This window comes from Triticum aestivum, chromosome 6B (assembly GCF_018294505.1).
Source record: "Triticum aestivum cultivar Chinese Spring chromosome 6B, IWGSC CS RefSeq v2.1, whole genome shotgun sequence".
In the NCBI taxonomy this organism is placed as follows: domain Eukaryota; kingdom Viridiplantae; phylum Streptophyta; class Magnoliopsida; order Poales; family Poaceae; genus Triticum; species Triticum aestivum.
This window is the reverse complement of record NC_057810.1, coordinates 520,378,928-520,401,246: the sequence shown is the minus strand read 5'-3', so window position 1 is coordinate 520,401,246 and position 22,319 is coordinate 520,378,928. Positions and strand designations below refer to the sequence as shown.

The 22,319-nt window shown below is 46.6% G+C and overlaps 1 protein-coding gene and 1 pseudogene across 1 annotated transcript; one reads left to right on the top strand and one right to left on the bottom strand.

Moving 5' to 3' along the window:
- Window positions 1-9,091: 9,091 nt before the first annotated feature.
- LOC123139337 (poly(U)-specific endoribonuclease-B-like) lies at window positions 9,092-10,548 on the top strand (annotated as a pseudogene).
- Window positions 10,549-11,158: 610 nt separating this feature from the next.
- LOC123137767 (probable serine/threonine-protein kinase PBL19) lies at window positions 11,159-14,532 on the bottom strand. Its single transcript, XM_044557610.1, has 4 exons — window positions 13,784-14,532; window positions 12,969-13,229; window positions 12,121-12,243; window positions 11,159-12,017 (listed from the first exon to the last, which is right to left on the bottom strand). Exons 1-4 carry the CDS (start codon window positions 14,222-14,224, stop codon window positions 11,463-11,465), a joined length of 1,380 nt encoding a protein of 459 aa, XP_044413545.1. The 5' UTR covers window positions 14,225-14,532; the 3' UTR covers window positions 11,159-11,462.
- Between the last annotated feature and the right edge of the window lie 7,787 nt (window positions 14,533-22,319).

The window sequence follows — 22,319 nt, the reverse complement described above, 5'->3', positions numbered from 1 at the left end:
TTTAGGGTGAGACGAGTGGAACGAAGGGCGGAGTCTAGCATAACCGCAGGCCGCATCAGCAGACCTTCAAATGTAGAAGAGCACAACAGGTACCAAATTAATTATGTATACTGTATGAGAATTATTTGCCTGTTTTACTCTCCTATTGCTTGATTTCTAGCGAGTTGATTATTCGACATACATTTGCTCCTATCTTATTCTGCTGATATAAATAAATTTAGTCATTACTGAAAGGAAATGGGTTGATTTTTCAACATTAATTTCCCCTTGGCGCAGATCCTTATTGGTTATAATGTTCAATTGACAATATTTATATGTTAGAAGCTCAAGTTGACCAATCTCGGACATGCTTTGAAGCCTTCTTTACCTTTTAAAAAAAATCACATATAGTATTTTGAAATAATGATATCAAAGGCGCCTCTACATATTAGTCTGAAGAAAGGCCCGAGAACAGCACCGTTAGAGGAAAGGGAATGAAGAGAAAACGAAGAAAAAAAGGGATGAAGAGGAGAAAGGGAGAAAGGGAGAAGGCAAAGTGACCTCGTTCACGCCTACCAAAACAATTAAAAATATTCTTATAAGTTATAATAATATCTATATATGACGTGCTATGCGTCGGCAGGCGGATCATTTTAAAAGACCCGCCGCCTCGCGAGCCATTAGATCTGGCACAATTTAGCACCAAGCATCGTTCTTCACTTTTGCCACTTTTGCAACATAGGTTGTGTTCCAGAATCTTTTTGCAACAAAGTTCATGTTGCATAACACATTTGTAACAAAGGTTGTGTTGCAGGTAAATTTTTTTTGCAACAGAGGTTATGTTGCAAAAAAAATTCACCCACATTAGCACCGTGGTGTTGCCAACTTGCCACTGCAACATTCCCCATGTTTCAGAAACATGGACGATGTTGCAAAATCCTAAGACTTGCAGTGCGTGGGATTGGTCTGACATGTGGTTAGCTGTCGACGCGTGGCGTAGAATCGACCGGATGATTCTAATCATTTCCCTATCTGCATTGCTATATAAGTGTTCTCGTTAAATAGTTAGACTGATAATATCATGCCTAACCTGAGATTCCTCAATCTGCTCTAGAGATTTGTTGCTGGTTTGTCCCTTGAACATAGTTTAGCCAGCCTTGTAGTTTCTGTTGTCGTCTGTTCCAACTTTTTCAGTTGGTTGGTGTCACCCTTGTGTTGGTGCTTGTGTGCCTTAACCCCATTATGGCAGCCTGTAGCGACCCGACCCGGTAAGGATAAAAGTCTATGTGCTTATCATGCTAGTCCCTGAATCGAATTGCTAGCACACATAGTACTCGATGAAATAACAGAAATAACAAACATCTCTTTATTACATCGATAATCCAGGAGCAATACAATTTATTACAAGATATGGCACAATGCCAATTAAAGAAATACCGTGGAAGCAACGTAGTAAATGAGTCCATCAACTCCGCGAGCAAAAGCTGAGTGTAGAACATCAAACTATCGCACATTAATCTTCGTCGGATATATCTGCAAGCGTGATAAGTTGCAGCCATATAGGTCAGTACATTGAATATACTCGCAAGTCACATCATAAGTATAAAGAACCTATTTGTACATGCAGGGACGAATCCAAGGGGGGGCGAGGGGGGGCTAGACCCCCCCTAACGATCTCATTTTACTCGGTAGCGAGTAGCAGGTCGGTAGAAAAAAGTGGATATTTAGCTAATATCGCCCCCCCTGACCACCTGAAGCCCAACTAAATCACAAAGCCCATCTTTTAACACCCCGCAGGAAGTAGCCCAGCGCGAAGGGAGACGGTCAGATCGTTTGATTTTCCATCGTCCGATGCCTGTCGCCAAGGTCTAGCTGTCTAGGGTAGTTCCTGACCAGCGCCGTTTCAATCTGAGTCCATGACCAGCGCCGTTTCTGAGCTCTAGGGCAGTTCATGACCAGCGCCGTTTCAATTTGAGCGGACAATCCTTGCTTAGACGAGATAGCGTCTAACGTGAACGAGGGCCATCTTGCGCGGACGCGCGGCCGGCCGGCCGCGCAACCAGTGGAGAGAAGCGGCGACCAAGGAAAGGGTTAGGTTAGTCTATTTCTCACTCATTGGTTTGTCCTTGCTTATGTTTCTAAATCAGATTAATGGATGCCTTCAGAACTACACAAGTCGAATGGTAGTAACTGTATAAAAGTAAACGATTGGGGACATATCCCTGTACGGCTGTACCCATCGGACAAGCTTTTGCATTGTTTATCCCATCCAATAGTAGAAAGATTTAGTTCATTCACACGTGAATTGCTTTGGCATTTGCCTGATGGTAACTTTTGATAAAAATTCAACTTGCTCACAGCAGAATATGTTTTGACGAAGATTTAGTTCGTTAACAAGGCTGTCTCTTCTATTTTTTTTACGAGTCTCTACACTAGAGGAATTTTTTTTTGCCCCCCCTATGTTCAAATCCTGGCTCCGTCCCTGTGTACATGCAATTTGGCTGGTGAAAAAATCTAAGTTTAATTTTGCATAAAGCTAGTTTTTTCCTAGAATAAAGATATTATTCTACCACTACAATAATAGCATAGGATGAGTTGGCAACCCCAACTCAATCCATTCCCAAAGTTTATTTAAAATCTCACTATTTAAACTAAGGATGATGAAATCTCTCAGCATTTCCACTACTAGATGCTCAATTTGTCCACAACTGGGGACACGACTAATCGATTAGGTTGACACTCTGCAGAGGTTTGTGCTCTTTTCCCCACAAGACTCGACCACCTCCATGATCGGAATATTGAGACATAGTCTTTTGAAAGTGTCCCCCCTTAACCCACGGATAGGCCGACACACCTACATATTCTACATCAACCAACCTATCCCGGAAGAGGTCACACTATCTACTCAACTAAGCTAGAGCCCATATTGGCTTGTGGCTGCACACGTAAGCTTCGAGACATGAAAATATGTTTGATCCCTTTGATCCTGAGCGGACGGACCACTAGTGGTGCACCACCATGGATTTCCCATGCATGCTCCAACTATACTTTGCCACCATTCAAACCAATTTCCGCCCAGGTAGTTCATTTAAAACTCTTGGTCCTGATTACTATTTTGTCACTCAAGTCTCGCCATGAACACTCCCCAATCCACCTCTACATTAGCGAGGCAAAAATAAATTTACCCGGTGGTGATGAAGGTTGTATAGTTTAGACCTACCTCAAATGAACTACTAGGTAAAAGCACAGTCATCTGACATAAAATTCCTACCATGCAATCCTACCACAAAGGACTAAGTGCATATATAAAAACATAGATAAATAAAAGTATGGTCAAATGTGAACTTGCCTTGGTACTGCTGGTTCAACTCTAAAGAATGATAATATTCTGCTTCGCACTCCAGACAATCTATCGCAAAGTAATAAACATACATAAGCAATCATTTCAAAGAACCAAAATAACATGCAAAGCAAAAGGCTCGGAAAAACCAAATGAACATACAACACAATTAACTATCACAAAAATATTCTAAGTGCAAAACAACATATGATATGGGTTCAAAAATGTGATGTGAACTATAGTGCATACTACGCATACAAGTAAAATAATCATGGATAGATCCTAGTTGTGTGAAAAAATTGAGACAATGGTCTAAGTCATAGGGTTTGGCTATGGTGACAAAGTGCTAAAAGAATCAACTTAATCGGAGCTACGGTTTAGGAGATATGGCCATTTGAAGTTTGAATTCAAATCTGAATAAATTTCAAATTTGAATCTGGCAAAAGTTTGCAAAGATGGGTTCTCTGGATAGATCTAATCAGGACGAAGAATTTACTGCTGGTTTCAACGAGTTTGGATCTACGGTTAAAAGTTTGTGGCTAGTTGAAGTCCAGGGACTAAACAGTGCAACAGAAAAAAAAAATGCTAACAGGCCCTTGGCCATGTGGCGGGTTCCTACTGGCTAAGCAGCGTCCGCTGCGGGACTTATACGGCGAATACCCGAATCTTTAGCAAAACGACGATGGCGGCTAAAAAAACAAAAACCAACGTCGGTTCGAAAATAAAACCGCACTGTTAATTAAAACCATGGTTAACCGATTCAAACTAAAAAAATACTAAAAGAACGGGGGGCGGGCGGCTTACAGTGGGGGACGGCGTTGGTGTCGAGCAGGGTCCCAGTGTCGGCGGGGAGGCTGCCTGCGGTGGTGGGGAAGAAGGCGACGAGGTCCGGCAGGTCGAGGGCGTTGCGGTGGTGGTGGCGGGGGTCCTCGAGGTAGCCGGGACGGGCGAGGCGAAGGGTGGTGGCTTTGTGCTCCGGCGAGGGTGCGGCTTCGACTGGGCATTGACTCGGGCGATCTAGGGTGAAACAAACATGTCAAAACAATGCGCATTGGCACGGGCATAAGATTGACGAGGAGAACGGAGCTCGGTCCAGCTTACAGGCGACGAAAGTCTCCGACGAGGAAGCTCTGGCCGGCGAGATGCAACCGGCGACAGCGAGCGGTAGGAGCGGCATGGGATGATGCAGGAAGGCGGGATCGACAGAGGAGGATGCAGGGGGGGGGGGATTTTATAGGCGAGGGAAGAAGTGCGATTAGTGGTCGGATGATGCTTATCCCAAAGGAGGCGGCCGGCGCGTTCGGGCGGCACGCGCGGTGTCCCTCCCATGCTCTCCGCGGAGGTTGGGACATCAAGGTGGGGCGGGTCCCACTCGTCAGCGAGTGCAGGAGGGGAAGAGGCAGCGGGCGATAGGCGGGTAAGGAAATCGGGCACGGGGTTGGCTTGGGCCAGAAGCGCGGTGGTCGCGGGCCAAATTGTTGAGTGGGCCGGCTCCTTCGGGATAAGCATTATCCGGCCGCTCCCCGCACTCCTCCCTTCGCCTATAAAATCCCTCCCATCCTCCTCTGTCAAACTCGCCTTCCCCATCGTCCCACGCCGCTCCTACCGCTCGATGGCGCCGGTTGCATCTCGCCGACCGGAGCTTCCTCACCGGAGCATGTCATCGCCCGTAAGCCGGACCGAGCTCCTTCTCCTCGTCAATCTTACGCCCGTGCCAGTGCGCGTCGTTTTGACATGTTTGTTTCGCCCTAGATCGCCAGAGTCGACGCCCCGCCAGAACACCGGGCCGCCGCCCTTTGCCTCGCCTGTCCCGGCCACCTCGAGGAGCCCCGCCACTACCACCGCGACGCCCTCGACCCGCCGGACCTCGTCGCCTTCTTTCCTGCCGCCGAAGACCGCCGCAGGTAGCCGTGAAAGTGCAACTATCCCTAGGTGGTTTTGGTAATTCATAACAACATATAGCTCATTGAGCTAATGCTATTCCAAGACATATATTTCAGGAAAGCTCAATGAATGGCATGGCATGGATGATGAAAGTGGATCCCTCAAAATACTAAGGACAAGGATTGGCTCAAGCTCAATAGCTCAAGACTCTTCATTTTATATTTTAGTGATCCAAGATCACATTGAGTCTATAGGAAAAGCCAATACTATTAAGGAGGGATGAGGTGTTGCTTAATGAGCCTCTTGCTTCATGTGCTTAGTGATATGCTCCAAAACCCTCAGCTACTTTCTCACATCCACAAATGACCTAAACCCAAAGCCAAAATCGGTCACACCGATTCTTCCTATCCGGCGCCACCGATTTCAAATGTCATAGCCACTGCCACAAACCCTAGGCAAATCGGTTCTACCGATAGGGATCTCGGTCTCACCGAGATGGGATTGTAATCTCTCTGTTTCCCTTCGTAACGTTTCGGTCAAACCGAAGTGAGCAATCGGTCCCACCGAGATTGCAATGTAAACTGTCTGTTTCCCTTTTTAACACCGAAAAGAGCAAATCGGTCCCACCGAGTTTACCTGACCAACTCTCTGGAAAGCTTATTACCAAAATCGGTCTCACCCAGTTTATGTAATCGGTCTTACCGAGATTACGTTATGCCCTAACCCTAACCGAATCGATCTCACCGAGTTGCATGTCAGTCCCATCGAAAATCACTAACGGTCACTAGGTTTACTAAATCGGTCCGACCGAGTCTGTTGAATCGGTCCCACCGAGTTTGGTAAATTGTGTGTAACGGTTAGATTTTGTGTGGAGGCTATATATACCCCTCCACCTCCTCTTCATTCGTGGAGAGAGCCATCAGACTAAACCTACACTTCCAACTTACCAGTTCTGAGAAAGAACCACCTACTCATGTGTTGAGGCCAAGATATTCCATTCCTACCATATGAATCTTGATCTCTAGCCTTCCCCAAGTTGCTTTCCACTCAATTCTTCTTTCCACCAGATCCAAATCCTATGAGAGAGAGTTGAGTGTTGGGGAGACTATCATTTGAAGCACAAGAGCAAGGAGTTCATCATCAACGCACCATTTGTTACTTCTTGGAGAGTGGTGTCTCCTAGATTGGCTAGGTGTCACTTGGGAGCCTCCGACAAGATTGTGGAGTTGAACCAAGGAGTTTGTAAGGGCAAGGAGATCGCCTACTTCGTGAAGATCTACCGCTAGTGAGGCAAGTCCTTCGTGGGCGATGGCCATGGTGGGATAGACAAGGTTGCTTCTTCGTGGACCCTTCTTGGGTGGAGCCCTCCGTGGACTCGCGCAACCATTACCCTTCGTGGGTTGAAGTCTCCATCAACGTGGATGTACGATAGCACCACCTATCGGAACCACGCCAAAAACATCCGTGTCTCCAATTGCGTTTGAATCCTCCAAACCCTTCCCTTTACTTTCTTGCAAGTTGCATGCTTTAATTTCCGCTGCCTATATACTCTTTGCATGCTTGTTTGAATAGTGTGATGATTGCTTGACTTGTCCTAAGATAGCTAAAATCCGCCAAACTCTAAAATTGGGAAAAAGTTAAGTTTTTAATTGGTCAAGTAGTCTAATCACCCCCCTCTAGACATACTTCAAGGTCCTACAAGCCGCTCCGCCGATGCTGAGACCCTGCTCGACGCCGACGCCGTTGCCCACTGTGAGCCGCCCGCCTCCACCCCGTTCTTTTAGGATTTTTTTAGTTTGAATCGGTTAACCGCGGTTTTAATTAACAGTGTGGTTTTATTTTTAAACCGATATTGGTTTTTCTTCTAGTTTAGCCGCCGCCGCCGTTTTGCTTAAGATTCGGCCGTTCGCCGTGTAAGTCCTGCATCGGATGCTGCTCATCCAGTAGGAACCTGCCACATGGCCAAGGGCCTGTTCGCAGTTTTTCTTCTTTTCTGTTTCATTGTTTAGTCCCTGAATTTAGCAGATTAGTCCCTGAACTTCAACTAGCCACAAAATTTTAACCGTAGATCCAAACTCGATGAAACCAACGGCAGGTTCTTCGTCCTGATTAGATCTATCTAGGGAACCCATCTTTGCAAACCTTTGCCAGATTCAAATTTGAAATTTATTCAGATTTGAATTCAAACTTCAAATGGCCATATCTCCTAAATCGTAGCTCCGATTAAGTTGATTATTTTTGCACCTTGTCATCGTAGCCAAACCCTATGACTTGGACCATTGTCACAATTTTTTCACACAACTAGGATCTGTCCATGATTATTTTACTCGTATGCCTAGTATGCACTATAGTTCACATCACATTTTTTTAACCCATGTCATTTGTTGTTTTGCACTTAGAATATTTTTGTGATAGTTAAGTGTGTTGCGTGTTCATTTGTTTTTTTCGAGCCTTTTTGCTTTGCATGTTATGTTGGTTCTTTGAAATGATTGCTTATGTATGTTTATTACTTTGCGATAGATTGTCCGGAGTGCGAAGTAGAATATTATCATTCTTTAGAGTTGAACCAGCAGTACCAAGGCAAGTTCACATTTGACCATACTTTTACTTACCTATGTTTTTATATATGCACTTAGTCCTTTGTGGTAGGATTGTATCGTAGGAATTTTATGTCGGATGGCTACGCTTTTACCTAGTAGTTCATTTGAGGTAAGTCTGAACTATACAATCTTTGTCACCACTGTGTAAATCTATTTTTGCCTCACTAATGTAGACGTGGATTGGGGAGTGTTCATGGCGAGACCTGAGTGACAAAGTAGAAATCAGGACCAAGACTTTTAAATGAACTACCTGGGCAGAAATTGGTTTGAATGGTGGCAAAGTACAGTGGGAGCATGCATGGGAAATCCATGGTGGTGCACCACTAGTGGTTCGTCCGTTCAGGATCAAAGGGATCAAACGTATTTTCATGTCTAGAAGCTTACGTGTGCAGCCACAAGCCAATATGGGCTCTGGCTTAGTTGAGTAGATAGTGTGACCTCTTCCGGGATAGGCCGGTTGATGTAGAATATGTAGGTGTGCCGGCCTATCCGTGGGTTAAGGGGGGACACTTTCAAAAGACTATGTCTCAATATTCCGATCATGGAGGTGGTCGAGTCTTGTGGGGAAAAGAGCACAAACCTCTGCAGAGTGTCAACCTAATCGATTAGTCGTGTCCCCGGTTGCGGACAAATTGAGCATCTAGTAGTGGAAATGCCGAGAGATTTCATCATCCTTAGTTTAAACAGTGAGATTTTAAATAAACTTTGGGAATGGATTGAGTTGGGGTTGCCAACTCATCCTATGCTATTATTGTAGTGGTAGAATAATATCTTTATTCTAGGAAAAAACTAGCTTTATGCAAAATTAAACTTAGAACTTTCCACCAGCCAAATTGCATGTACAAATAGGTTCTTTATACTTATGATGTGACTTGCCAGTACATTCAATGTACTGACCTATATGGCTGCAACTGCAGATATATCCGACGAAGATTAAGGTGCGATAGGTCGATGTTCTACACTCAACTTTTGCTCGTGGAGTTGATGGACCTCATTTACTACGTTGCTTCCGCAGTATTTCTTTTATTTGGCATTGTGTCATATCTTGTAATAAATTGTATTGCTCCTGGACTATCGATGTAATAAAGAGATGTGTGTTATTTCATCGAGTACTGTGTGTGCTAGCAAGTCGATGCAGCGACTAGCACGGTAAACACATAGACTTCGATCCTTACCAGGTCGGGTCGCTAGACAGCCTTTCTTCTAATGCAAATGACGCGTGTTCGAGAAAAAATTCTGATAGTATCAACCGAAAGTTGCATACCATTTGAAAATTCTGATTGGAAGGATGGCGGTCATAGCTATATCAGTAATTTGTAAGATGCTCTTTCATGGATTCTTAACTTTTATTGACTGTATGAAGAACTCCAAGGAATGGAAGCGATACAAAAGTCCACCTTCTGAACAAGAATACTCTGAGGATGTCAATGAGCTCCGCCATGGTCTAAATGTAGAGCCTAGCAGGGAGTAGCTCAATCATTTGTCAAAGGCATGCTGTCGGCTATGAGAGCTTGACCTGAACCGTCTCCTTCCTGGTAAGGACTACACAATCGAATGTGGCCAAGGGAAGAAGGTTTATCAGAAGGGTGACATGGCATCTGAAAACTTGTTCAGCTGGCTGAAGGATGACGTACTGCGGAGGCCTACATACTCTCGCTTTTGTGCACTTCTTGACAACTACAACCCACGCCAAGGATACAAGGAATTAGTCACCCAGCAGGACAAGAATGAAGAAGCTGCTTTTATTGAGGAGATTGCTAGAAGTGCACCAATCAAATTCTTACACCGGTATCTGGTGCTGAAGGGAATCACGTCTCAGGACCAGAAGGACTTCACGAAAATGCTGGCATCCCTGTGGTTTGATTTGTATGGAAGGGGTGGATGCTCTGGTAGCTCTTCTGCCTTTGAGCATGTCTTTGTAGGAGAGATCAAGGGGCGGTGTCGAGGTGAGCATGAGGTCACAGACTTCCACAACTGGACTCAGGCAAGTTATTGTGTTATTTCAGCAGCATGGTTCCATTATCTGAAAGACATGTTATCATGGTGTTGTGTGACTAATATGCAGTTTTACCTGGAAGAATCCAAAGGCAATGTGGATTACCAAGGGTACATATTTCCAAAGAAATACGGGGACCATGTGAGTCTATGATTTGAACATACATGGCATATGTTTATATCGTAACACTTATGCTGAATTGCTTGTCTGCAGCCAGACTCTCAGACGCAGCTGCTCACCATTCAGTTTGAGTGGCATGGCTTGCTGAAATCTGTATCCAGCACATTGATTGGCGTCAGTCCTGAGTTTGAGATTGCGCTCTACACGCGCTGCTTCTTTGCTGGAGAGGATAATAACCATGTCCATGTGGGTCCATATGCGATCAACATCAAGTGCTACAGGATGGGGGTTAACAAGATCGGATCAGCTTTCCCTGTCGCAGAACATTGATGGTTATGGTGGCCACATGCTGAAGGTCAGCAATCTTCTGTTTCTGGATTGCTGGTCATTTTGTGAAGCTACTGATGTACATATTCAACTCATTTTCCTCAACTGAAAAATAATGTGCTGTTTAATAATTTGCTGCCATGTTACAAGATGCACTTATGATGTTTCTCTGATCAAGACATAACTACAGGATGCTAATTTAAAATATTTTTTTGTCGTTGGGCAATAGTACCTCTGTAATTTAATGCAAGACATTTTTGCAGTTCAATTTGAACTGCAAAAATATCTTATGTTAAGTTACTGAGGAAGTACTTTGTATCTGTTCCTTTCTTCTTCTAGCAGACAGAATAAAGTTATGCCAGATGTTAATTAAGAAATATCATTTTACATGTCAAAGAGGGCATACTTACTTTGGCGGGGCAAGCTTATTGCTGTTTAGACCAAGAGAGCCTGACTAAGGGATAGTGCTAGCGGTAGTTAATGGTGATTGGCCCATTTTTTTATGCTCTTGTAATTCCTCTGTATGACGCCCCCCCCCCCCCCCCCCCCACACACACACACATTTTCAATGAGAAAGCTGCGCTGACAGCATTTTCGTTAAAAAAAAGTTCAAAATAACATCACATAAGTTTTTGTTTTATGATATCAAGAATGGGAAGCATGAAATGAACCTGTACAAGTAGGAACTCAAAGCGCTTATTCATTAATCTTTAGCTTAATTTACTTGTCAAAAGTGAAGAATTGACAAATCCATATGTTGAAGCAGGAGGTATATACATAATATCTCTTTCACATCTTGGCATGTTGAAAATAAGCAGTCAATAATATAGCACAAAATTATCTTTCATACCTAAGGTACCATCTGCAAAGTGCCATTTACCGATATCAGACCTCAAATATATGGCTAGCAACTGCAGAAACAAGACGCCACCATTTTTAATGTCTACCTTACGAGGTTGGATACATGGTAAAACATAGAAAGCAGACTTACATTTCATACCTACATTGGTACTATAAACAACCCTTCACATCAGGAACTCTCAAGTTCCAAATATGCAACTCAACCTAAAGAACTACGTATGAAGAGAAGTAAACAAAACATTAGATCTTCTAAAGGTTGTACACTGATAAGGAGGGAAAATCACCATTAATGGATATTTCTTCATAGACGCATTACAATGTACACGGAGTCTAGGACATTAATTGTTACAGAAGATCACGTCGGAGTTGGAGCGGCGGCAGCCTTCATGAACATGAATCTCCTCCTTGCGATGCTGTTTCCATTTTCACCTAGAGCAGCAAGGTGAAGCATCCGCCGCCTTGCTGAAGCCACGGCAATATCGTCTGCTGTTGGCTTACCCTGCACATCATGAGGTGGCGAGTTGTCCCCTGATGCAACACTTTCACCATCCAACTGCTTGAGCTGCATCACTTGCTTTAGGCTGTCAGCCACCTGTCTCATCGTTGGACGGTCCCTTGAGCGCTTCGCAAGGCAGGTGTTGGCCAACTTAGCAATTTCTCTAGTTCCCTGCCTAGAGTAACGGCCTTCGAGTCTTGTATCTATAATCTTGTTGAACTGCTTACTTCCAACAGGATACTGCTTTACCCATTCCAGCAGTTTCTGCTCATTCTTGGGGCGGTTCTTTTCCATAGAACGTCGTCCGGTGAGGATCTCATAGAGTACTACTCCAAAACTCCAAACATCACTCTTGGTGGTGAGATGACCTGTCGCAACGTAGTCTGGAGCCGCATAACCATAGGTCCCCATAACCTGATTACGATAGAGCGAGTTATCATAAGGAACTATTCTTGAATGCGTGAATGGAGCATGAGGAAACTCTGTTATCTTGCTCTGAAATAAAATTAACACGTACCGCTGTAGACACATGAGTTTGATCTGCTGATGGCCCTTCCCTCGCTAATCCAAAGTCTGAAAGTTTTGGTCTAAACTCCTCATCCAGCAGAACATTGGAAGCTTTGAAATCACGATATATGATCTAAATCCATGAAATTTGATCAAAACAAAGATGGCATCTCTATGTTATTTTCCTAAGCAAAATCAAAACCTTTCTTCAGAGAAAAACAGAATCAAAACCTTCAGGTTAGAGATAACACTTGTTCTAAAATCACCCCCTTAACTAATACTCCCTCCGTAACAAAATGTAAGAAGTTTTTTATGCCCTATGCAAAACCAAAAAACGTCTTACATTTTGGTACAGAGGGAGTAGGAAATAATATTAATGACATCCATTTTCTCTCAACTATGTGGTTCAATTAGTATGATCACTCCACAACATTGTTCCATCCAGAAACTAATGCTTTAGCACAAACGTATGATCACTCCACAGCATTGTTCCATCCAGAAACTAATGCTTTAGCACAAACGTTTTAACTTGCAAAAGTAGTTGAAACAACAGGGAATGAGTACTGCATCCATCGAAGTTATGATCCGGTCTATTAGATTTATTAATACAATGAATTATTAACTATATCTAGGTATCTTGATATCTACAGTTATTCTGAATTACAAAAATTCCAGCATTTACCGGTAGGAGGTATTTTTCACAATTTTACGCATTTTTCATTCCCTGTTATTTTTAAATCAGGTATCACTCAAGTTCCAAAATATGTTGTTAAATAGTCATACATTGGACTCGTTCTTGTCCAATATAATGCAGTATTCTCACACAGAAAACCTATTGGGAAAGTTGGCAAGCTGTACCTGAACCTCCAACCCTTCATGGAGATACATCAAACCCTGAGCAGCGCCAAATACTATTTCCAACCTGACGCCCCATGGAAGAACAGGGTACGCTCGATTGAATAGATGATCATCCAGGGTTTTGTTCGTCATGAACTCGTAGACAAGCAGCCTCTGAGGACCTCTTTCGTCACGGGCAGCACAGTAACCGATGAGCTTGACGAGGTTCGGGTGCTCGACAACCCCTAGAAAATGAACTTCTGCCAGCCACTGCTTATGCCCCTGATCAAGGTTGGTAGTGAGCCAAAAGGAAGTCAAATACAAGTACTGGATGAATCCTTGGCTCCTAGTAGTATCAAATAGTAGGACAATATAATGATACCACTCCCTCCGATCCAAATTAGTTGGCGCAGGTTTAGTACAACTTTGACGCAGGTATAGTACAACTTTATACTACTGAAGTTGCACTAAACATGCGTCAATTAATTTGGATCGGAGGGAGTAGAATGCAATAGTACTGAAAGCATCCAACCACGCATATAGTTGGCAGAATTCACACTGCACAGATGTTTGATTGTATTCGCATATTGCATATCATCAGAAGGATTGCAGCCTTAGGCCACAGAGATCAATGAACTACTCCAACAACTGAAACAATTGTGCAAACCGTGTCCAAATTTAGGAGTACTAGTAAACTGTAGGGTTAAATCCGGGCTAGATCTTACACTGAATCAACCTATGATGACCAAGGACATGAAAGAAAGAAAGAAAGAACAAGAGAAGAGCACCACCGAATGAAATTCCTAATTTTAACCATGGAAATAGGAATGGAGTACCTGGTGGCCGCTGGTGTTGAGCCTTTTGATGGCCACCACGGTGCCGCCGGCGGGGCCACCGGGCAGGCGGACGACCCCCTTGTAGACGCTCCCGAAGCCGCCCTCGCCGATTTTGAGCAGCCGGCTGAAGTCGCTGGTGGCGGCGTGGAGCTCCCGGAGGCCGAACTCGCGCAGGCTGCTCGCGCCCCGCTCCTCGTACAGCTCCGGGATGCTCCGCGCCGACGAGGCCGACCCCGACGACTTGCTCCCGCCGGGCCTCACGGTCGCGCCCGAGTCTTGGGACTGAGACTGGCTCGTGGCCGCGGCCGACGAGGACGCCGTCGAGCAGGTGGCCTCGGAAGTGAACGACGCGCCCGGCCCCGGCACCGGCCTCCCGTGCGGTCTCTTGCCCTTGCCCTTGCCTGCCCTGATCTTGCTCCTGAAGCGGCCGAGGCAACCCATTTCCCCGGAGAACGAAAGCTCTGCTACGATTTCAGCCTCGCGGTGGCCTTGTTTCCTCCATGCGCGTGCGTGCCTCCACCTCGCTCGCTCCACAGGCCACAGCTCAAACCACGAGAGGGGAAAGGAGCCCAGGCACCACGGCACCGCGCGGCGCAAAGCCGCCACCGGGAAAGTCAATAAAACCGACGCGGAATGGTTTGACGCGAGAAGAGAATGGCAGGCTGCATGGCGCCACCAAGGAGAACACACGATGAATTTCACCAACCTTCCTGGCAGAACTTAAGTTTCGGCTGTTGTTTCTGAACTTAAATTTTGGTTTTACGCTGTGAGGCGTAGGAAGAGAAGAAGCAGAAAACGATGTGTGTGAAGACTAGTACGGATTACTACTACTACGTGCCTAAGTTTCTGAACGGAGTTACACTAACTAGGCATGGGTGGTCGTATCGGTCAAACGAAATGGTCTCCGGTGGCGACGGGAGAGGAGACGGGTGGGGGTTGCAATTGCAAACCGGAGGGATGGCTTTGACCCCACGTGCTTTTGCTTTTCTACGTGCCAAACTAGTCATCGTATATCTTGCCTAAAGAAAAGAGTACCCCAACTATGATAGTTAAATAATGTCTGCTGGGGACGATTGGTACTCCCATAATGTAGTGCGTATAGATTGTTTATAAAAGGTCAAGCTAAGCAAACTTAAAAAAAAAAAAGAGGTTTTACTCCAGCCTCTGCATCAGAGAGATGCATACGGCTCATATTATTAATAAAAATATCCAGCAACAAGTCTCCAAGTCTCGAAGTATGAAATAAACAAACGCTCATAAGAGCTAAACAGAAAGCCACAACCGTCTGGCAAATAAAAATAGGAGCACTACATGCCTATCCTATTACATGACCGCTATCCAAACCGGTTGAAAATATCCCGAGCTACCATCTCCCATCGGGTAGACGCAGTAACCAAACGCTCCCTGGCCTCCGTCGGAGTGAGTAGCGACCACATACGTATCAACGTTGTGGCCCTGAAGATAACCTGCAAAAAGTGAATGTTCGTTGATCTGTTAAAAACCAAATCACTTCTGCAGTTCCAGACTGCCCATAATAAAGCACAAACGCCAACACGAATGTGCCTCGCTGTATTGGAGTCAACCCCATCAAGCCACGTTCCAAATAACATGTTGATGGAAGTAGGCGGATTAATATTAAAAGCAATATGAATCGACCGCCATAGAATCTTAGCCAGCGGACAATCAAGAAAGAGGTGTTTGATAGTTTCGCTATGGTCACAAAAACTACATCTAGCAGAACCCACCCAATTGCGTCTCGCCAGATTATCCTTAGTCAAAATAACTTGTTTATGCACGAACCACATAAACACTTTGATTCGCAAAGGTACCTTTACTTTCCAAACGTGCTTCAAGGAAGGAATGACGCTAGAGTTTATGATGTCCAGATACATGGATTTGACCGAGAACACGCCGTTCTTAGTTAGTTTCCAATACAACTGATCTTGCTGCTGAGACAACTAGACATCCATCAAACATCTTACAAGATGAAGCCAGGCCTCCCAATGATTGCCAACTAGCGTCCTCCGAAAACTAATATTGAGGGGAGTGGATTGTAGAGCGGTTGCAACATAAGCTTCTCTACGTTGAACAACGTTGTACAGAGTAGGATATTGAAGTGCAAGGGGAGTCTCACCAAGCCACGTATCCTCCCAGAACCTCGTATTAGCTCCATTTCCGACTAAGAACCTTGTCCTATTGAAAAAGAGTGGCTTGACTCTCATCAAGCCTTTCCAAAATGGTGAGTCAGTCGGCCTCACTGTCACCTGGGCCAAGGTTTTAGACTGAAGATACTTATTTCACAAAATCTGAGCCCAAGTAGCCTCCGTCTCGGACGAAAGTTTAAACAACCACTTGCTAAGGAGACATCTGTTTTTGACTTCCAGATTTTCAATACCTAGACCCCCTTGGTCCTTCGGCCTACAAATTATATCCCATTTAGCAAGCCTATACTTTCGTTTAAGCTCATCACTCTGCCAAAAGAATCGAGATCGATAGAAGTCTAGCCTCTTCCTGACACCCACCGGGACCTCGAAAAAGGATAGGAGAAACATAGGCATACTGGTGAGGACCAAATTAATCAAAATTAATCGCCCTCCATATGACATGAGCTTCCCTTTCCAACAACTCAGTTTCTTCTCAAAACGATCCTCGATGCATTTTCACTCTTTGTTAGTCAGCTTCCGATGATGAATGAGTATACCTAGATACGTGAACGGTAACGTGCCCAATTCACATCCGAACAATTGTTTATACGCCTCCTGGTCATCATTAGCTCTTCCAAAACAGAACAATCCGCTCTTGTGGAAGTTAATTTTGAGTCAGGACAATTGTTCAAATAAGCATAACACAAGCTTCATGTTTCTCGCTTTTGCCAAGTCATGCTCCATAAAGATGATAGTATCATCAGCATACTGAAGGATGGAGATACCGCCATCAACTAGATGCGGAACAAGGCCACCTACCTGCCTCGCATCCTTAGCCTGTCCTATTAAAATAGTCAGCATATCAGCCACTATGTTGAATAGGATCGGTGACATGGGATCTCCTTGCCTTAACCCTTTGTGTGTCTGGAAATAGTGACCTATATCGTCATTCACTTTAATCCCTACACTCCCTTTTTGCGTAAAGGATTCAATCTAGTTTCTCCAGGCCGTGTCAAATCCTTTCATACGCAAAGCCTGTTGAAGGAAAGGCCATTTAACTTTATCGTATGCTTTTTCAAAATCCACTTTAAAAACAACGCCATCTAGTTTTTTTGAGTGAATCTCATGGAGCGTTTCATGCAAGACGACAACCCCTTCAAGGATATTTCTATCTGGCATGAAAGCAGTCTGGGACGGTTGCACAACTGAATGTGCAATCTGTGTAAGTCTGTTCGTCCCAACCTTGGTGAAGATTTTGAAACTAACATTAAGCAGACATATAGGCCTGAACTGCTCAATGCGAACGACCTCTGTCTTCTTTGGAAGAAGAGTTATCGTTCCAAAATTCAGCTTAAACAAATGAAGTGTCCATTAAAAAACTCATGAAACATCAGCATCAGGTCTCCCTTAATGAAGTGCCAACACTTTTTTATAAAACTCCGCCGGAAACCCATCCGGTCCTGGAGCCTTATTATTTTCCATTTGTGCGATGGCCTCAAACACCTCTTTCTCCGTAAAGGGAGCAGTCAAAATCTCATTCTCGTCAGTCTCAAGTTGAGGAACATCCTCAACCCTTGACTCATCTAAAGACACAAAATTCTCTTCCGGAGGTCCAAACAACTACTTATAATAGTTGGTAATGTAAACTTTTAGGTTTTCTCGACCAACTATCGTTCCTTCGTCTTGTTCTAATTGGAAAATTCTCTTCTTACGATGCTTCCCATTAGCAATCATATGAAAGAATTGAGTGTTATCCTTGCCTTGGACGATTTTGCGAACCTTAGCTCGCAATGCCCACTTCAATTCCTCCTCACGGAGAAGCTCTTTCAGCCGCAACTCAGCCTCCATCTTAGTTTCCAGCTCACTGGTACCTAAGATAGAAGTTTCAGCTTTTACTTCAAGGGTCTGAATAAGTAGAAGGAGTCGCTCCTTCTCTGCCTTATATATCCCATGCGTATGCTTAGCCCATCCACGAAGGAACCTTCGAAGATGACGAATCTTGCATTGCCAACGCTCAATGGGTGACCTTCCTCCTGAATCCTTAGCCCACTCTCTAGCTAACAACTCAAGGAATCCTTCTCTTTCAAACCATGCAAGTTCAAACGAGAAAATATTCTTGTTACCCACATGAGTTTGAGCCCCCGAGTCAACTAGCAGCGGCATGTGATCCGAGATACCTCGTGTCAACGCCTGCACTGTTACCAGGGAAAACTTCTGTTCCCATTCGACACTAGCTAAAACACGGTCAAGCTTCTCAAAAGTCGGTACCGGTAACGAGTTAGCCCAAGTGAATTTCCTACCCGAGATCTCTATCTCTCTGAGATCCAAGCTTTCAATGATAGTATTGAACATAAACGACCATCTACCGTCAAAATTATCATTATTCTTTTCCTCCCTTCTTCGAATAATGTTGAAATCATCCCCCACTAAGACAGAGAGCTGCTCATTACCACAGACACGGACCAGATCGGCCAAGAAATCTGGCTTGAGTTCTGGTTGCGCGGCTCCGTAAACCGCCACCAAAGCCCAATCAAATCCGTCGGCCTTAGTTCTGACCCGAAACTTTACCGCAAACTCTCCAAAAACTGCACTCCGAACTTCCAAAGTTTCACACTTAACCCCAAGTAAAACCCCACCGGATCTTCCTCGAGGGGGGAGGCAATGCCAGTGGAAATCTACCTCCCAGATAAAGTGCTAAGAAATTGTGGAGTGAAGTTGCCTCTTCCAGTCTCAGACAAAGCAATAAAATCCAAATGATGTTCAAGAGAAGCATCCGCTAGAAACCTTCTTTTAGCCAAGTCTTTAAGACCTCTGCTATTCCAGAAAATGCCTCTCATATTTCATCATGAAATTTTTTAGAGGTACGGATCCTAGCACTTCTACGCACAGCCGACACTGGATAAACCTTCCGTTTCCAAGTCCGTTTAGGCTTAATGCGATCATCAGATCGGTCACCACACTCGGGCTCTGCCGCAATCACCAAAGACTCATCTACATGATTAGAGGTCTCAGGATAGGCATACCCCTCCTCCTCCTCCGTCCCCGGTAACGCAGGGTCAAGATCGGCACACAAACCATCAAGAGCCCTAACCCCAAGCGCATCAATCTCCGACTCATTCATAGGCTTAACGGCAGCTATGTGACGAATCATTTCTAATGCCCGTTCAGCTTCCAAATCAAGAATGTCATTAACAGACCTAGAGATCTCTATATCATTATTACCAAGTGATACTCCTAGTTGGTTTGCATTGTGAACAATCTCATCATTGGTAAAATGCATAATTGAATTCGATTTATTAACAGACATACCAGTGGAGATCTCGACGTCACGCAGCTTGGCCGCCCTCATAGCACACCCCAGCTGCATGTCATCAACGTCCGGCTGCTCCTGCAGCCTCCCGCTGATCCGCCTCCCCTTAGAGACAGGATCCGGGATCCCACCAAAGGCGATGACCTCCTCGCGCGAAGCTCTGCTAGGGGAAAGGCTGCCTGCCCGTCCCCCAATAGTGGTGACCTGGGCCGGGACCACTGGCGCAGCACCACAAGACGATGACAACTCCTGTGGCCTGTCCACGGAAGTCCCGCTGAAAGCCGAGACCGGCGAGACCAGCCTAGTGCGATCTGGGGAGTGTGGCGATAAAACGGCCACTCCACCCGACTCGCCCTCCGAAGCAGAACGCGTCCTGGCAAGAGGGGATACGGCGGCCTCCTGCACGCCCACCCCTCCGCAAGCAGCCGGCCTCAAGGGAGGGAACGCCGAGCTCGCCCTCGGCACCGACGGCGACGACAACTCGGAGCGTGGGGCCTCCTGCCCGTCACCTCCAACCAAGACCACCATCGCAGCCACCTCCACCATAGCCGGGGGAAAGGTAAGAGAAGAGGGAGGGGCCTCCTGCCCCTCGGCACCTCCCACCTCAACAGGCTTCGTCACGCACAGACTCACCATAGGGCTCACAGGATCAACTCGGTCGCACCAAAGCCTAGGCGGAGCCGAGAACGCTCCCAAGGAACCAAGCTGCAAAGTGCTCGTCGGGACCGCACCAGTTAACCCAACAGGAGCAGTGTCACCAGAATCAGACGGACCCAAAGGCCCCTTAGCCTTATCATCATCACTCTTAGCAGTATCATCCTGGTTCCCCGAAGCACCTCCTCCCTCAGAGGTGTCCATGGTATTATCATCCTCAAACTCACTGAAAAGGTTAGGATCCTCATACTCAACATCCAACTAATACAGAACGCCTTCATGCGTCCAAGGCACCACGTCTGGCAGGAACTCAATGTTAGCAACACTAACAAGTAAACGCGCCACCCCGTGAGCATGTGTGAACTGCATATCCACCTGCTCAGTCTTGCCAATCAAAGAACCCAGGCTCCACGTCACCAACAAGCTATCCAGTGGAGCAGATGGCGCCCCAGAGAAACGAACCCAAATCCGAGTTAACGGCGTGCCCTGCGGATCCTTCTTTTTCCACTCATCAAACTGCAACACAAAACTAGTGCTCGTGACCCTGCTCATACTGAACTTGAGGATTCTCAGCTGATCCTCCTTAGACGGGAAATCTACTTTATAAGTTGTATCTGTGAGCTTGAGCAACGACCACTGAAAATTTCTCGGAGCGAGCTCTCTCAACTGCTGAATGATCTGCGCCTCGGTCAATGGTCCATGAACCACCTTCACCACACCGGGGAAGGAGGTCTCCACCGCGGGTGCCAAGGGTTCCACACTGGGAGACTCAAAAAACATCAACTCCGAGCAGCAAACCCCGTATATCTGAACGGAAGGTTTAGGCCCCAACTTAAGAGGACACTCGGCAGCTATATGTTTAGGTTTCCGGCACAAGTCACATAACTCCGCAGTGCATTCAACCAAAAAGTGTCCCGGTTCACAACAATAGAAACAGGTTAGCTTCTTCTTTTTAGCCGCCCACTTGGACACCTTGTCAACCTCGGACTTCTCCGTACCTTGCTCAGAAGCAGAATCTCCAGTCTGCATGGGCTCCGGCAACGTGACTGCAGCCAATGCTTGAACCGTCTCCACCACCACCTGCGTAGAGCCGATCCACCGTCAGCCACCTCCGGCTCGGCAGAAGTCTTCAGCTGCCTTGGTGGAGGGTGACGCCGGTTCCCGCCCCGACCTCCGCGGAAACGACCCCGAAAAGAGCGGTTATTAGGGCCAACCGCACCCTCCACAAAGTTTCCGGGCGGTCCTTGGAAACCTCGGTTGGCATTGCCATTGTCCACCCAAGCATAGCCACGGCCACCTCCGGTAGACGAAGAGCCCCGATGCAGACCAGAACCATAAGCATCATATCCATCATCGCCCCACTGACTGCGAGGAGGGTTACGATCATCTCCCGCAGACGCACCCGCCACGCGACCGATCGAGCCTTGGCCCGAGCCACCGCGACCACCCGCCATCTGCCTCGGCCACGACCGTTGGGGCGGCGGCGGCTCGGCCCTAGGTGGAGGCGACTACGCTACCCTAGGCTGGTGTTGTGGAGGAGGCACAGTCCTTGGTGGCTGGGGAAGGGCCGCCCTAGCCGGAGGCAGAGGAGGTGCCACCCGAGGCAGCGGCAGAGCCTCCCGAGGTAGAGGCGCTGTCCGCGTGGGAACCGGCGCGGCAGCAGCCGCAGCCTGAGCAGCGGAGACCCCCGCGGCCTCAGTCGGGTTCCTCAGTACCGACGCGACCCGCGGTGGATGCGGCTTTGGCGGCATCGTAGCCGGACGAGGTCTAGGTGGTAGGCGGCGGCCAACGCCAGCGATCCCTGGAGCAAGACAGCGCAAGGACGCCGACGGAAAACCAGGCTTCCCGCGACGGTGAACCCTAGCATGGACGGGGTGAGAGGAGGGAGATCATGCATGCGGGGGTGACCGACCCGAGGCTACCACATGCACGTCGCCCACACCCGCCGCAACGCAGGCCTGGCCAGCCCCATGGGCCTCTAGCCCAGTACTAGCCAAACCCATGGCACCATCGATCACTTGCGGCCCATCTATGCCCAAAAACGAATTCAAACGCGCAATTCTGGCCGCCCGAATATCACGCGCACCGGCCACCGCCGGCGATCGCTGCGACACCATCCGACCACCCTTCTTCTTTCTCCTAGTCACTCTCATCCAGCACTCGGGACGAAAAAAGTCGGACAAGGTGATAGCCGGCGGCCCCACCTTCGGCAACGGTCCACTCCATGGTTTCACCTTCGACTTCTGCGAAGGAACCGGAGTACCGAGCGATAACGATTTCTTGCAACTCACCATAGGTTTAGTCACTGGGATAGATGTTACCAAGCCAAGCATAGATGGCGGCCGAACTGTCGTTTACGGCAGTTCATCATCATCTTCATCCTCATCAGCAAGAATCTAGAAACGTCCCCCAAACCGCTGTGTAGGCT